Source organism: Apostichopus japonicus, chromosome 7 (assembly GCF_037975245.1).
Source record: "Apostichopus japonicus isolate 1M-3 chromosome 7, ASM3797524v1, whole genome shotgun sequence".
In the NCBI taxonomy this organism is placed as follows: domain Eukaryota; kingdom Metazoa; phylum Echinodermata; class Holothuroidea; order Aspidochirotida; family Stichopodidae; genus Apostichopus; species Apostichopus japonicus.
In genome coordinates, this window is record NC_092567.1 from 19,328,070 (window position 1) to 19,343,278 (window position 15,209).

The following is a 15,209-nucleotide window of genomic DNA, read 5'->3' on the forward strand; positions in this document are numbered from 1 at the left end:
CAAATTCTCCCTGGCTAATTAATCCTCGATTGGCAGGTAGTATAGTGAGAACGGGTTTCTGTATCATATTCACAAGGGAATACAAATATACTGCCAAATTACACCTAAAGGTCAACTTTTAGAACATTATGAGTATAGATCTTCTACATGTTATAGTTACATGCTACATAAAACTATGCAATGGTCTGGGTTGCCTTTAGCTGTGCATGAGCCTTATTGTGTGGACTTTCCATTTGTGGTTGTAAAAAGTCACAGCATGATTATTCAATTACTGTCTCTATGAACTAGTGGCAAGCAGATCAACTTGAAATTATTCAGTAACATTTTTATAAATATGGAGGTATATTCCTGGAATAGTTCATATAAATCCCTTCCCCTCCTCGAATCCCTTCCACTTCTCGAACCCCTTCCACTTCTGGAACCCCTTCCCCTTCTCGAACCCCTCCCCCTTCTCGAACCCCTTCCCCTTCTCGAACCCCTTCCACTTCTCGAACCCCTTCCCCTTCTCGAACCCCTCCACTTCTCCAACCCCTTCCACTTCTCCAACCCCTTCCCCTTCTCCAACCCCTTCCCCTTCTCGAACCCCTTTCCCTTTTCTCGAACCTGTTCCCCTTCTCGAATCCGTTCCCCTTCTCGAACCCGTTCCCCTTCTCGAACCCCTTCCCCTTCTCGAACCCTTTCCCCTTCTCTCGAACCCTTCCCTTTCTCGCACCCGTTCCCCTTCTCGAACCCCTTCCCCTTCTCGAACCCGTTCCCCTTCTTGAACCCCTTCTCCAAACCTTCCCCTTCTCGAACCCCTTTCCCTTTTCTCGAACCCGTTCCCCTTCTCGAACCCGTTCCCCTTCTCGAACCCGTTCCCCTTCTCGAACCCCTTCCCCTTCTCGAACCCTTTCCCCTTCTCTCGAACCCTTCCCCTTCTCGAACCCGTTCCCCTTCTTGAGCCCCTTCCCCTTCTCCAACTCCTTCCCCTTCTCGAACCCATTCCCCTTCTCGAACCCGTTCCCCTTCTCGAACCCTTCCACTTCTCGAACCCCTTCCCCTTCTTGAACCGCTTCTCGAACCCGTTCCCCTTCTCGAACCCCTTCCCCTTCTCCAACTCCTTCCACTTCTCGAAACCTTCCCCCGCTGTTGTACAAACCTATGCGGGTGTATGAGATGAGATTACGTAATATGAGCATGATGTCAGATTGTGTCAAAACGACTTGAGCAAGCTGGATATTTCAACTGGGATTCGTGCGCCGATTCGTACATGTGCTGTATACATTCGTAGACAACAATATCTGATCCTTCGAACCTGCAAATGGCTATTTCCAAGGCTTGTCAGTGAATCGTACGTAAGATGGGTCATTCTTGTGTTAAGCATCATAAAATATTGCGACTTACTAAGTTAGAAACTTTTAGAGAAAGCTTTCCACCTTACAATTCTGATATTTCTCTTCGGTGTGAGGGATAGCCATATGTAATCTCCACGGATATTTTTACATTAGGCTAACCATGGAGGTCTGTTTTTACCTCCATGGGCTAACATAGGCTTAGGATCATAGATGTAGCAAAGGCAGTAACACTAGTTATAATTAGTAATACGAGTAGCTAGGTCTAGTCTAATGCTCGTCATATTGCACTATTCCTAGCCTAGGCCTAGTTATATTGTTCCTAGGCCATGTTATTGCGAAAGTTTAGGCCATATGCATAACATTCAGTGCAGCCTATATAACTTAGGGCCTAGCCTAGGCCTAGTGAAACTGCAAAGATGTAGGCCCTGGTACGGCTATACTGTACTGGGTCAATAGCAGTGTTACGCTTAACTGCAGATTACCCACCACCTAAGTAGTTCTACTTTGGTACCGGTTTGGCAGTCATGGTCACTAGATAGCCTATTGACCAATTGACATTGACAGTATTCTGGTAACTTCACACACTATCGACCCATTGAATTGACCGCGACTTTGAATCGACAAAGCCACGACTTTGACACTACTGTACTCTGGGCATAGTTTAGACACACGCTTATGACACTTTGATTTCACTGCGACAGAGAGATTAAATTCAACTTTGTTTATATTTGGAAGAGAGACATGAACACCGACGATGCAATGATTTCACTGCGAAGCCACAACATTGACTTTAGGCTACTTTTAACTTTACAGTGGTTATTTTGGTGTTTTATTGTGTTCATTTTGGTGTTTTTAAAGAGAGATGCACACTAACGGTAAAAGCGCCTTGTTTTCACTGCAAATGCTCAAAGCCATGTACGTCATTAGAATTACTTTGGACTTTACTTTTGGAAGAGAGACTCTATGAACAACAGCAGTGCAGTAGGCTACATTGGTCTGTTAAAGACATCAATTGAAGACTTGCCCCAGACCGTGTGCCGAGCTCTGAAAAAGTTAACTTTTCGTTGCTTGCAAGTGAAGTTTTCTGCTTTTCGCTGCAAAATGCAGACAGTAATGAAACGTGATACCTTGTTAACTTTTATCTAAACCTGAGGTGTCCAATGTGTTGTGTCCAATGTGTTGTGGGTACACTGTGTTGTGGGTATTGACCGTAGCTGCATGTATTGACTGTACACTAGTGTCTAAATACCAAAGGTAGCAAGCTGTGTGTGTATATTTCTGGGATCGATGGTGGTCTCTAACACTTCTGTTGCACCTCATTTGAAATTAGGTCAGATAACCGGCATTAGACGTTTCTATTTGCGCGAGTCTTTACACCCTTTAATTTATATCATTGCCACACCCAAAAATGATGCATCGTTCTCATAATTCATATATGTGTGTCTCTATGCAAGGTGACCATGATGCCAGTGTTGTTTTAAAATGGTGTCTGCCCAGTTGCAGTGTATTCTGCAATTATTCTGATTTCAACAGGGACCATAATATTTTGAAAGAGAAAGTCTACCTGTCTTCAAAAGTGGTGGCCTTGTGGTTCAGTGATCATGGACCTTGGGAATTGCTGATAAATGTTAAATTGCGAAATATTTCAAAAATACTTTGCATGTTCCCAGTTCTTAGTGAGGGTATTTATTTTTGCAATTGGTAAAATTTCTGGAAAGATGACAACCAAACAGAAAAAAAATCTGTGTGAAAAGGTTGGATCCTTTTGATCAATAGATGAAGATGGTTTGTCATTTGACCAAATGTCATTTACATAAATTCCATATATCTATATATTCTTTATTCGATGACAGATTTGAATCCCGTACTACAGAAGAAACTTGCCAGGCTACAGAAACTAAACCAGCAATACTACTGTACACTAATTAGAATATAAACATGGCAGCCAAAAGGAGAGCTGGCTCTCAGTTAACTCAAGACAACTGGGAAGATGATGATGAAGATGAAGTAGCAGTTGTTGAGGTAATTCTTGGTTACCGAGTGACTGATGTACTGTAGATTGATATCATTGCTGTATGTTAACACCAGTTAACGCCGGTGCCTTTCAATCATAAGGTCCCTTGTTCGAGTCACTCCCAGATTAATGTATGGCGTCCAGTTACAGAGATGTTGACAATTAACAATTCATAATCATGGACGTTAAATATGAATGTAAGAGACTGACTTCGGTCAGCTTGCGGCTTTGATAAGCCAATGATGGCTTCTTCGCGAGTTCCTGCTTGCAGGAGGATCTAAAAATACATACAAATGAAATACCTGGTCCTGTACTTTGTTATGTGCCACTCTGCTTTATGTGGTTATGCTAGCGATTATATAAGGTGTGCTTATTGCCATGGAAAAGCAAGTAAAAAGAATAAACATGGGATATTTCTTTCCTTAAAGAGTAATGCAGTAAATGTACTTTACAAAGAATGTCATGAAAAAAGAAAGACATGTACTATTTTGTCTTGATTAATTTTGGCAGATAACCTTTTAAACCGGAAGGTCAGAATTAATTTATGAAAGAAAAGTTCCACTTTTGATGACCATGTGATCGTTCCTTACGAAGAAAGTAACATCTCGTTATGCAGTTTTGTTATCTTTCAAGGATTAATGATTAGTTTAAAGTTTGAACCACAGTGTTTAGGAGTTGGTGTAGTCGTCCACGTATGACATAGATTTATATTGCACAACCCATCCACCCATGCAAATGATGTGAATCAACTGTATAATGTATTTGCTATCTGAGCTCAACAAGCTGTAGAACTGGGATGTAGTCAGAAAGCATGATATAATTTGTCTAGTATCCCGTAGCAAAGTACTACGCAAAATGGGCAAATTGCCATACAAGTACAATAATGTATCACAATTTTTGTAAACATATAATATTTAATATAATAATATTATATTTTATCAAGCAAGTTCATAGCATTTAAAATTGCTGCCACAAAATTTGAATACTTAAACATTTCCTGGAATTTGTTTCATTTCTCATGCTCTGCATAATTTTTTGTCGCAGACTTCATTGAATACTTTTTTAGGGTGACTTAAGGCATAAAATTAATTTTGAGTTGTTTAGAGTGTTAAAGGTAAGAGGATACGTGATGTATTCCCCTCATACTCTGCAAAGTGATTCTCGGGATACAACTAAATACACTCAGAAAGTTTTAACCCAAAAAATTGATTAATTACGTACTAATTTAATAGCTAAAACCAACGTGCATTTTTCACATAGGAAACGACTGGTTTTTTCACTAATATGCAAATTACGTGATGTATACGGATTGACTCTCGTTGTGAGAGGTTTTGATAGGAAGGGATAAATTGGTATGGAAAGGCGACATATGACTGTGTTGAAGGACCAGTCAACAGTGTACTATACTACCAACCACTATTACTAATGTACCTGTAAGCCCTATCACACACAGTGTAGTGCACTGTGGGATAAACTACGAACGTGCCTGTAACACAACTAGACAATTCTGCCTAGAATAAGTGTGTTAACTCAGTTTACTCTTTGGTGATGCTATGAGGTATGAAGTCACCCCCCTAAGTGAGGATTTACATGTGCTGCCTTCCTTATATTATGATTTTGTTTATATGTGGTTTGCCTTTCAGATGGGTGTACAGATTGCAGAACAATCCGTTTTGGCTAAGCGGAAGATAAAACGAGCTCACAGGAGGCTCGGAAACACTGACGGTGGTGTAAGTATCATTTCATTGCTTTTTTCCCAAATTGTAAAACATTTGCAACAGGGGAAGTATATGTTGATAGTGTTTAATGGATTATTTTGTACGTACTTTGTACTCGCCATTATTGACAAGTACTGGCGTTTGATAAAAATGAAGAACTCTTTCACTTCCTTGACTAAATGAGGATAATGATTGTATAATAATAATAATATTATTAATAGTAACAATAATATAAACATATTTCAATTGCCTTATATTTCAATGGCTTAATTTTTCAAATGTCTAATTGTCTAATTCTATTTGCTTAACAGGTCTCATATCTTTGCATTCTCTACTTTCTCCCAAATTGTAAACATTTTCAACGGGAAGAACATGTTGATAGTGTTAAATGGATTATTTTGAACGTACAGTACTTTGTAATTACCATTATTGGCAAGTACTGGCATTGGATTTAATGAAGAAGTCATTCACTCCCTTGTTTAAATGAGGAAAATTATCGTTTAATAATCATATTAATGATAATAATAATATAAAAATTATAAAAATATTTCAATTGTCTAATTCTATTTGCTTAACAGGTCAAAGCGAGCCCATTTGGAGGATTTAAAGGATTTGCTTCTTCTAACCCATCAACTTCTGCGGCTAAACCGACCCTCGGCTCAGGTTTTCAGGTTTCCAGCTCCAAAACACTGTTAGGTTCAGGTTTTCAAGTGACAAGCTCGAAACCTGCATTATCAAGTACTGAATTATTCCCGAAAACAACATTGAATCCAACCAGCACACATTCCAGTTCGGAAAATGCGGATGCCAAAGCCGGTGGGATTATGAACACTGCCCTCAACGGGAGTGCAAGCTCGCCCAGCTCGCAGACCAACCCGAAGTACTGTTCCAAGCTGAGGGCATTAAACGGAGCTGTTAACTCCTGGATACAGCAACACGTGGCTAAGACACCAGTGTGTGATCTCACCCCCATATTTAACGACTACCGCAAACATTTGACAGAGATAGAGAGGAAGTACGGCTCCAGCATGAAGACTTCCTCGGCAACATTCGGAACGAACGATGACAAAACCGTAACGCAGAGGGTCGCCGAAGAAGACGACGACAATAAAGAACCGAAAGGTAACGTCGGAACATCGCAATCGGAAGGAGTCAGATTCCTTCCGACCGGCCAGTCTGGATCAAAAGCCGAACCAGTCGCAAAACCGCAGAGCGGTTTGTTTGGCAGCGGAGGTAGTAAATTAACATTCGGAGGGAGCAACTTAACATTCGGTTCTTCGTCAGTCAACTTTGGTAATGCAGGTATGAATATTGCATTATATTTTGCGTAGAATCAGAAAGAAAGAACCGCGTCACAGTCTCCGGATATGCTACAAAGTCCGATAACGTTCACTTAAGCTTTGATTTCTACAAGTATTCTACCATCACCCTGAGAGCATTGTTTGCCTCACTGAGACAATTTGAATGTCTCAATTTTGAAAATCAGAAATTCCTGGAAAGGAATTTGAGAAAAACCTTTAGCAACTTTTTTAGCAAGCTAAAAATTTGAGGGCAATACTGATGACCCATTTAAAACCGAAGTTTCTAATTTATTTTTAATTTTGTGTAAATTTATGGCTCCCTCTCTTGGCAAGCTCATGTTCACATATACTTGGATAGCCTTCAGTATTTTAAAACCACATTATGCAGTATGCGATTTCTCGAGTAGGTTCAAATTTGAAGTGAGTTGAAGGGAATACTTTATAAGGTATTGCATTGCAAAGTGCTACAGTATGCAAAAATGGTCAAATTGCTATGCAATTCTAAAGATGGATAGCATTTTTTGTTTCACACAGAGACCATAGTATTTATAAAAGACAGAATTCTTAGCCTTCAAAAACTGCGACACAAAATTTGAAAACTCCAAATTATTCCCTGAGTTGACAGGTACCCTTCCTCCTGTTTGGTAGGTACCTTAGAAGAAAAGAAAGTTTTTCAGCCTGGAAAAGAGTTAATTTAAGCGGACCTATCTCTGTATATAATCGGGGTAGGATTGATACAGGTCTGTTAAATAGGTTGAAAGGTATTTCCAGGTTACATTGGAAATCCAGAGGATTTAATGGGTACATCCAAAAGAAGTGAAGCATTGACTCAAAAGTGGGGGTGTTGTATCATGACATTTACCACTTATAATTGCTACAGTTAGTTCTTAATTAGCATTGCTGCCCTCTATTTATAAGAAATTTGTTTTATAGTTTACATGTGCTGTTAGTGGCTGCTAACTTCAGTCAGGTATGTGGATACTCCACAACAACGCTAGACAGAACCTTAAAGACAGACTTGCGAGAGCAAAATTGAAACATCTAATTTGAGAATACTTCAGTGGGTAAGGGGAGGGGGAAGAGGGGGGGTGGGTGGAGGCAGCTCTAAGATGTTACAAATTTAGTTTAGATTGTGATTTGGATATGTTCTATAGACAGGTATAAGTACTTTTGTTCTAAATACTTAAACCAGAGTCTTACTCTGGGGGAAAGGGGTGGGGGGGGGTTGAGGGTGGAGGCAGTTCTAAAATGTTACAAATTCTGTTTAGATTGTTTGGTTTGGATGTGTTCTGTAGACTTGTATAAGTACATTTGTTCCTAAATACTTTAACCAGAGTCTTACTAGCAAAAACAAGTAGAGAAACAGACAGTTTAGTCTAGTTTGAAAGGAAGAATTGAAATTTCATTTAGGCAGAGCTATCAGCTAAGAGATATTATCAGTGTGTATACCATGCTGATCAAATAGTGCAGTAGTAATGAGGAGACATGTTAGCTAAAACTAGTTATGGTGGAATATTTAGCATTGACATGCTATCATGTGTTAGAGTATCTCAAGGGCAGAAAAGTCAGACATAAGTTGTTGTACCTTGGTACAATGGATATGTACTGTGATGAAATGGAAACAATTGCCTAATAGGAATACAACAGTACGAGTTTCTTACCAAAAGAAAAGGAATGAAAATAGAGTGAAAATAAGACGAAGAAGAAGAAGAAAAAACAATTCAATTGCATTGAGATGTTGACATATTCATACATTGTAGCTTTTACCCACTGCTTCAATATCTTAAATTATGCAATCACTGTTGCTCCTACCTACTGGAACCATTGACTCTAAATACAAGCAAGTGAGGAAACTACTACAACCTTATGGACGAATGCTATAGTTTAGTTTTACCGAAATGGTGCAAAAAGCTGGTAATTACTTTGGATCCCGAAAAAAATTGTTTGCCAATTTTGTTAAAAAAAATTCTCAAGTGTGGCTATTAAGTTTTTGAAGTACTCAACTAGTAGAATGTCTGTCATATACTCATATGTATGTTGTATTTCACGCTCATACATATTGAACCACCCAGCTTTTCTTATACATCGTCTCTCCTATCTTTGTAGGTACGTCCACAGGTAACGCTGCTGGTTTTTCATTCACTGGAGCGACAGCCACTCAAAAGAAGGATCAAGGTAAAGAAATACAACCCTGTGAGCAGGGTTGTTGAAGATACTCTATGTGTAGACAGACTCCTATCAGGTGTTGATCCAGGGCTGGGGAAGTGATGTTTGGGGAGGGGGGGGGAGGGTGGTAGTGCATCCGCCCTCTTCAACCCACACAAAAAATTGAAAATATTGTATTAGTACAACCATGTGTGCAGACCTAACTATGGACATAATATGTAGCCTTGATATTCCTCACTAAATGGGAGCCTGCTTCAACAACCCCCATGGGCCACCAGCCTCCTACTTCAAATACTAGATCATCCTCTGCTTTGAGCTTTGAAATGAATGCTATTGTGACGGTGTGAGCAGATCTGAAATTGAGGGTGGTGTTGACATGTTAAACGGATCAGAGGGTGGGTCCGGGGAAGGGGGTCAGAGGTGTGGAACATGGGTCGAACATCAATTTCTTGACCAGTTTGATGTGAACGTGTAATAGGGAGTAGACAGTCATACATAAAACTTCACACCTAGTTTATTTATTGTTCTAGATTCTCTTTAACTCTTTTTATTCATTTATAATAATTGGTCAAAAGTTTCAAAATTATTTTCTTTTTTCATGATTTAGAAGAGCAGAAGGAAGCAAACGACGATGAAGACGAACCCCCAAAAGTAGAGGTGAAACAAGTGGAAGAAAAAGATGCTATATTTTCGATAAGGTAAAATATTAAACGTTTTGATGATTTTTTCCTTCTCTCCAATATATATATCAAATAATGAAGAATGGGAGACTTCCCTTTGGTAATGCTTGGAAAAGAGAAATGAAATTGTTTAGCTCAAAAAATGAGTATGAAGCAGTGACCTCAGAGGGTTACAAGCCTTGTGCTCTACCCACTCTGCTCTACCCACTCTGCTCTACCCACTGAGCTCTACCCACTCTGCTCTACCCACTGAACTCTACCAACTGAGCTCTACCTACTGATCTACCCACTTTGCGCACCCACTCTGCTCTACCCACTCTGCTCTACCCACTGTGATCTACCCACTCTGTGCTACCCACTGAGCTATCTAGCCAGTAGTTGGGGATAATCCTTATTTAGCCACTTATTTACTGGGGCTGCCAGTCAGTAGTCAACAGTACCTTGTACACTGTCTAACTAGAGATCAGATCCTACTATTGACATACATGAAAAGTGGAATTTGTCTTGAAATCCCTTCCCTGCTTCCTTCTGGGTTTTGTAGAATGAAATTAAGGGTGTGATCCCTGGATATGCAGTATTCAGGGTACTGTAGCCAAATATATATGTCAGATAAAACAAATATGTGCTTATTGGATGCAACTCAATAAGATAAGTAACTAAGATAACTATTTGATTAATTTGATGAATTTTGGAAATTAAGATGGTTACTGGTTCAGTTATATCAATATTTTCTTCTAGGGCCCCATTCGATGTAAAAAGTGTCAATTCCTCGGGCAGGACGTTTCCATATCTCTGAGGTGTCTAGTGTAAAAAACGATTGAAAATGACCAAAATTGACTCAAAAAGCTGCATTTAGCAAGAGAGGTTCATCTCTTTGTCTTCTGTTTTTTTCCACGTCAGGTCCAAACTTTACTACAAGAAGGACGGAGCATATAAGGAAAGAGGTGTAGGCATGCTCCACATCAAGAAGTTGGAAAAGGCCGGACAACTTATGCTGAGAGCTGACACTAGTCTAGGTAAGACTTGGATATTCTGGAACTAATACTGAGCGACTTGAAGGCAGGGTTGCAGGGGGGAGGGGGCAGGTGGAGGAATGTAAAAGAAAGGGAAAAAAAACTGTACTTATAAAAATCATGACCTTAATCCATCCTCTAGATACAAAGATTGTTCCAATGTTGTGTTTCAAAGATTTGAAATTCATTCACTTTATTTGGAATGAGTTTTTATCGTGCAATGATCTGTGATGTGACATGTTGACTACACAAAAGGCTCCTTTTTTTTCTTTCAAATTTGAAAATGATTATATAATTGTAATCTTAGTAAATTACAGAACTGTTTCTTTGCTCACGGTTCTAGAAACAAAAGTTATATTATACCCTGCGTCAACCACTTGTATTCCTTCTTGTCCCACGCCACGTCCCACCTCCATTCCCCTCTCCTACATCAAATCTGAATGTTGTGCTAAAATTGCATTGAATTGAAAAACGGGATATTCGGTTGAAAAATGAATCTAACCGATATATCATGTCTCGGGAACCATACATAGTGCTTTAAAGGGACATTTTAGTGGCTGAAGTTGCTTGCTAGTTTCCTCTCTGCATCCTTGACTCAGACCCACATCCTCATGGCAGTTTTTGTTGAGATGGTACAAAAGTTTGGTCAAAGTCGGTGACAATTTTTGTGAATATTTTCTGGCAAAAGTCGAGCACAACGTTCCAATTGTATTGCGTTTGAAGGATGAATCAACAAGTAGATTACAATTGGAAAGTATAAGCATTTGAAGATTTGTCTATTATGATAACTTCATTGACCACCCACTGTGATCCACTTCTAGCAGAAAGGGAAAGTTGAGCCAGTCAAAAGAGGTCCTGTTAAATCAACTCCATCGATGAATTGGGAACAAGATATTGAGATTGAGAGAGTTTTCAGCTAACTGTATAATAGTTTTCTCTATTAAGATACAATATTACATTGTCTGCCTCCAAGATATCCCTTGAATTTTTTTATTTCCAGCTGTTGACAAATCAAGACATAATACACAATCCATCACAAATATATCCCTTTGAAATGTTTTTTCTCTCCAGCTGTTGACCAACCAAGACACATAATACACAATATGTCACCCATATATCCCATTAAAATGCAATTGATATTAACCCCTCTTTTGTAATCTCTGATAATACAGGTAACATCATTTTCAACATCAGTATACCCAAAGGTCTGCCAGTCGAGAGGCAGGGTAAAAATAATGTCATCCTGATGGCGCCCATGAACCCACCCGCCGACAAGCTCTGTCCGATCTGCAAGAAGAAATACCCCAACCCTCAGACCAGCAACAGATGCGAGAGCGATTGTTCGCCAGAGCCCACGGCCATCCTCCTCAGGGTCAAGACAGGAGAGGATGCGGACAGATTGAAGGAAGAACTAGACAAAGTTAAAGAATGAGGGAAGAGAAAGAGCGCTGAATGGCATGAAAATTAAAAAAAATTAATTAGCAATGCTTAGGGAAGGAAGAAAACACAAAATTGTGACCCATTCTGTCAAAATCAGGGACATGTTGCCAAATACAGGTTTAAGGGAACTGCCAATTGAAGCTAAGAAAGATTAAAAATATAAAATTGGTCATAGGGGCAGGGGTAGATTGGCCTTTTGGAATACGGGCTCGTAACTGGATGCCTCACCGGGCTTCGGCTGAAGACGCTGGTTTTTCTCCTTTGCCGTGAAAGGTACTCGTTTTGTTTGAGGTGTCGAATACACCTCTCATTGCAAAGCCCCATGATGGATCACTAATAGCCAGTAGCAACATATTCCCCTGTCTACCTCTGCACAGGGGTTGAATTTTCACTTTTTCGGTTTTAAATTGTTTCTGATTTGTAAAATTTTCATTCGCTGTGGAATTGAATATTTAAAGGATGGTCACAGATGAAAAAAAAAGGAAAAATGGCTTAGCAACAAAATTTCAGACCGCAAAACCCAGATTATATTCAACCAGTTTGTGAATATAAGAATAGTTAGGCATTTCCAATATTAATAAACTTTTGAGTCATTTTTAAAGCTGGAAAGTCACTTTATTCAGATGAAATTAAGAAATGAATATGTAATTTCATATATATATATTCATATATATGAATATGTAATTCATCATGTCACTGATCTTGACAGAATGATTCACATATGTAGAGAAAACTTTTGAAAGCATCCTTCAATTTTTTCTCCATCAAACTTTCAAAACACGCTATAGAATGGCTACGTGCTAGTGTGAAACGAAGAAAAGCTGGTTGTTTTGGCACAGGTTCTTACACCCACTGCAACACATTGCCACAGACTCGGTTTGTAGAGTTATGCATTTTAGGTCACAACATATTTCTTGAAGTTGCCTTGGGATACTCTAGTAAGATACTGTGTTACAATAGAAAGGGTGCACCAGTTTATAAAATCCTCTATAGCAAGGCTGAATCAATATCAAACAAGGGAGACTATATCTGCAGGCTAGCAGTGTCTGATGTGTTGAACTGTGGAGCACAGATAATGATAGGCTAGGTAGCCTAGCTGCAGCACCCCTCCATTTCCGCCTTTTGACACAATGTCTTGTTTTAATTTTTTTTTTTTTAAAAGTGAAGCACTTCCTTAAACTTTTGAGCCCATGGCAGAATAGCGATATATATGTCTCTAAATATTGTATGTTCATGTTTAATTAGACAGATGGGTTAGGTTACGTTGCAAGGGAAAGAAGCTATGTGTAATGTTTCATTGCAAAATAGCTTTCTTTTGTAACTCTTATCAAATGATTAATTTTGCTCATTTTATTTTGGACAATGAAAATCTGACAAATATTGAATACCATAAGTCAGATTAATATTATAAAAACATTTAAGATTTACCATGCATCTCGTGCAGAAACTAGATTAAAGCGGACTTTTTCGTTTTGATTGCAATATTCAGGACATTCGACTCAAACTACAAGTGTTCCACCAAATGAGAATGCTATTGATTTGTGTTCCTCATATTTTATATGACAAACTTAGTATAGTATGAACAAGAGGTGATCTAAATCATGGTTGTTGAAACATGAACCTTGGAAACCTAATTAACAGCCTCACCAGGTATGTTGGAATTCCCCAATCTGCTGGAACGGATGAAAGGTGCAGAGTGCATTTTCATCGTGCTCATGGGTCACCAGAGAGTTTGCCAGGAAGAATACAAACTCCAGTGTGTTATAGTGGTTAGTTAAATACATACTTTTCCAAGTTATAAATGGACCGTTAGTTACTATGCAGTATGAACCATATCATTGCTTATCTTTATGTTAGTTACCCAGTGAACATTCAACATCTACTGGGACTGATGGAGGGGTGGGGCAAGGGGAGGGCAAGGGGGAGGGCAAGGGGAGGGCAAGGGGAGGGCAAGGGGGAGGGCAAGGGGGAGGGTAAGGGGGAGGGTAAGGGGGAGGGTGCGATGAAGCAGCTGGTATGATATAATTTAAGTTATAGCTGACAACAGATTAGTGTTCTGACCATACAGTGTGTATACTTCTTTCTCAGTTGAAATTACATTTTCAAAGTTTGTGTTGGTTCGATAGAGAAAATCGTAAAATATATCTTATTGACAGGCTTCAAACAGCTTTTTAGTCATTGAAAATTCAGTTTGAAATTTGTGTCAGGTTGATTTGCAGCTCAAGAGATGTTGAAATATAGTAGAGAAACCAACAGGCTAATTAAGTTTCCAATCATGAAAAGTGATATGTAAATCCCTGATGATTTTGTAGGAGGTACAACACAGTTTGCTTTTTCATTATTGTCATTGTAGCCGATTGCCAGCTCAGAATTATTTGCATATTTAAGTCGGGTTTTTCTGTTATTTTTGGGCTAAATTTTGATATGCCATTCCATCCTAGGTGGAGGCACGGTGTAGCGATTAAAGAGTGTCCGTACCATAACCTCAACAGGAACCAGATTCTCTTGACCTATTCAAAATTGGTCAGATGCTGACTGAGGTAGACCCTCCTTTGGATAGGGTTCCAAAATGAGCTTCTGTTTGGCTTCCTCACTCTCGGGACTCGCTACACTAAACTACAAACTCACAAATTGCTTTAGTTGTCACGTTTCATATCAACTTATGAACCAGTGAAATCTAGAATATTGTGCAGGTTTCAGATTACCATATATTGCATAATTAGTGTTATTGATAAATTCCTAAAGACTGTTTATGCCCTGAAATATCTGGAGTTCAAACATATTCTTTTAAAAAAAATATTAGGTGGCTTTAGTAATTATGAGCAAATGAGTCTGGAGGATATTATTGCTTTAGGTTTTTATCTGAAGTCTTGCTAGTTTGTTCATATGTATAACATATTTTTTAAAAAGGAATGAAATAAAATTTTGCATTTAACTATGAAAAAAACTTTGCTTGTTATTTGCGCTCTCTGAATGAATTTCTCCAGAACGAAAGAGCACAAACTTAGAATACAATACTTGCAGTGTTCTGTATATTGAGTGCTTGCTACCAAGCCTACCAAATATTATATTCATAAACTGATGGCAGCGAGACAAACTCTGGAAGACAGTTGTTCAACTTATAAAGGCAATTGTGACAGATTTTTGCTTAGAATGTATATTTGAATGTGTTCCTTCTTTGACTAACTTGCTGTTTATCCCGATGAAAACTTGAGCATCAGTTGCAAAAAGACTACCACTAGAATTGGATCTAATTAAAGGCAAATTTTGTGTTGGAAAATGTCCAAATCATATACTTGGCAAGTGATATTTTTGAAACTTAAAGGTTATCTGTATTGGTCCCAAATTATAGCATGCTTTAATTTATCAAAGTTTTCAAAAAGTACCACCCTGGGGGTCTTTACTCTCCAAATTGTTCTCAGGTATTCTAAATGAATTCACAAGATGACTGCATGTCCTGGTGTGGTAAATTTCCTCCAGGGTTCTTACAAAATGTGTTTAAGAAATTTGACCACAACGGTTGACGTCGACTTTTTTGATTTT

The 15,209-nt window shown here is 38.9% G+C and overlaps 1 protein-coding gene across 2 annotated transcripts; it reads left to right on the forward strand.

Annotated features, from left to right (window-relative positions):
* The first annotated feature begins 1,189 nt into the window (after nt 1-1,189).
* On the forward strand, nt 1,190-13,035 carry LOC139969625 (nuclear pore complex protein Nup50-like). 2 transcript variants are annotated; one of them, XM_071974744.1, is made up of 8 exons: nt 1,190-1,330; nt 3,188-3,356; nt 4,992-5,078; nt 5,645-6,368; nt 8,474-8,542; nt 9,141-9,231; nt 10,114-10,229; nt 11,399-13,035. In XM_071974744.1, the coding sequence occupies exons 2-8, from the start codon at nt 3,273-3,275 to the stop codon at nt 11,656-11,658; spliced, it is 1,431 nt and encodes a 476-aa protein (XP_071830845.1). In that variant the 5' UTR covers nt 1,190-1,330; nt 3,188-3,272; the 3' UTR covers nt 11,659-13,035. The 2 variants fall into 2 exon arrangements, with proteins under 2 accessions (XP_071830845.1, XP_071830846.1); XM_071974745.1 differs by having other exon boundaries at nt 1,225-1,334.
* The last annotated feature ends 2,174 nt before the right edge of the window (nt 13,036-15,209 follow it).

Coding starts and splice junctions, on each gene's coding strand:
- LOC139969625 (XM_071974744.1), top strand. CDS start 3,273: ATGGCAGCCAAAAGGAGAGCTGGCTCTCAGTTAACTCAAGACAACTGG. Junction 5,079..5,644: donor TCGGAAACACTGACGGTGGT/GTAAGTATCATT, acceptor TTTGCTTAACAG/GTCAAAGCGAGCCCATTTGG. Junction 9,232..10,113: donor GATGCTATATTTTCGATAAG/GTAAAATATTAA, acceptor TTTCCACGTCAG/GTCCAAACTTTACTACAAGA.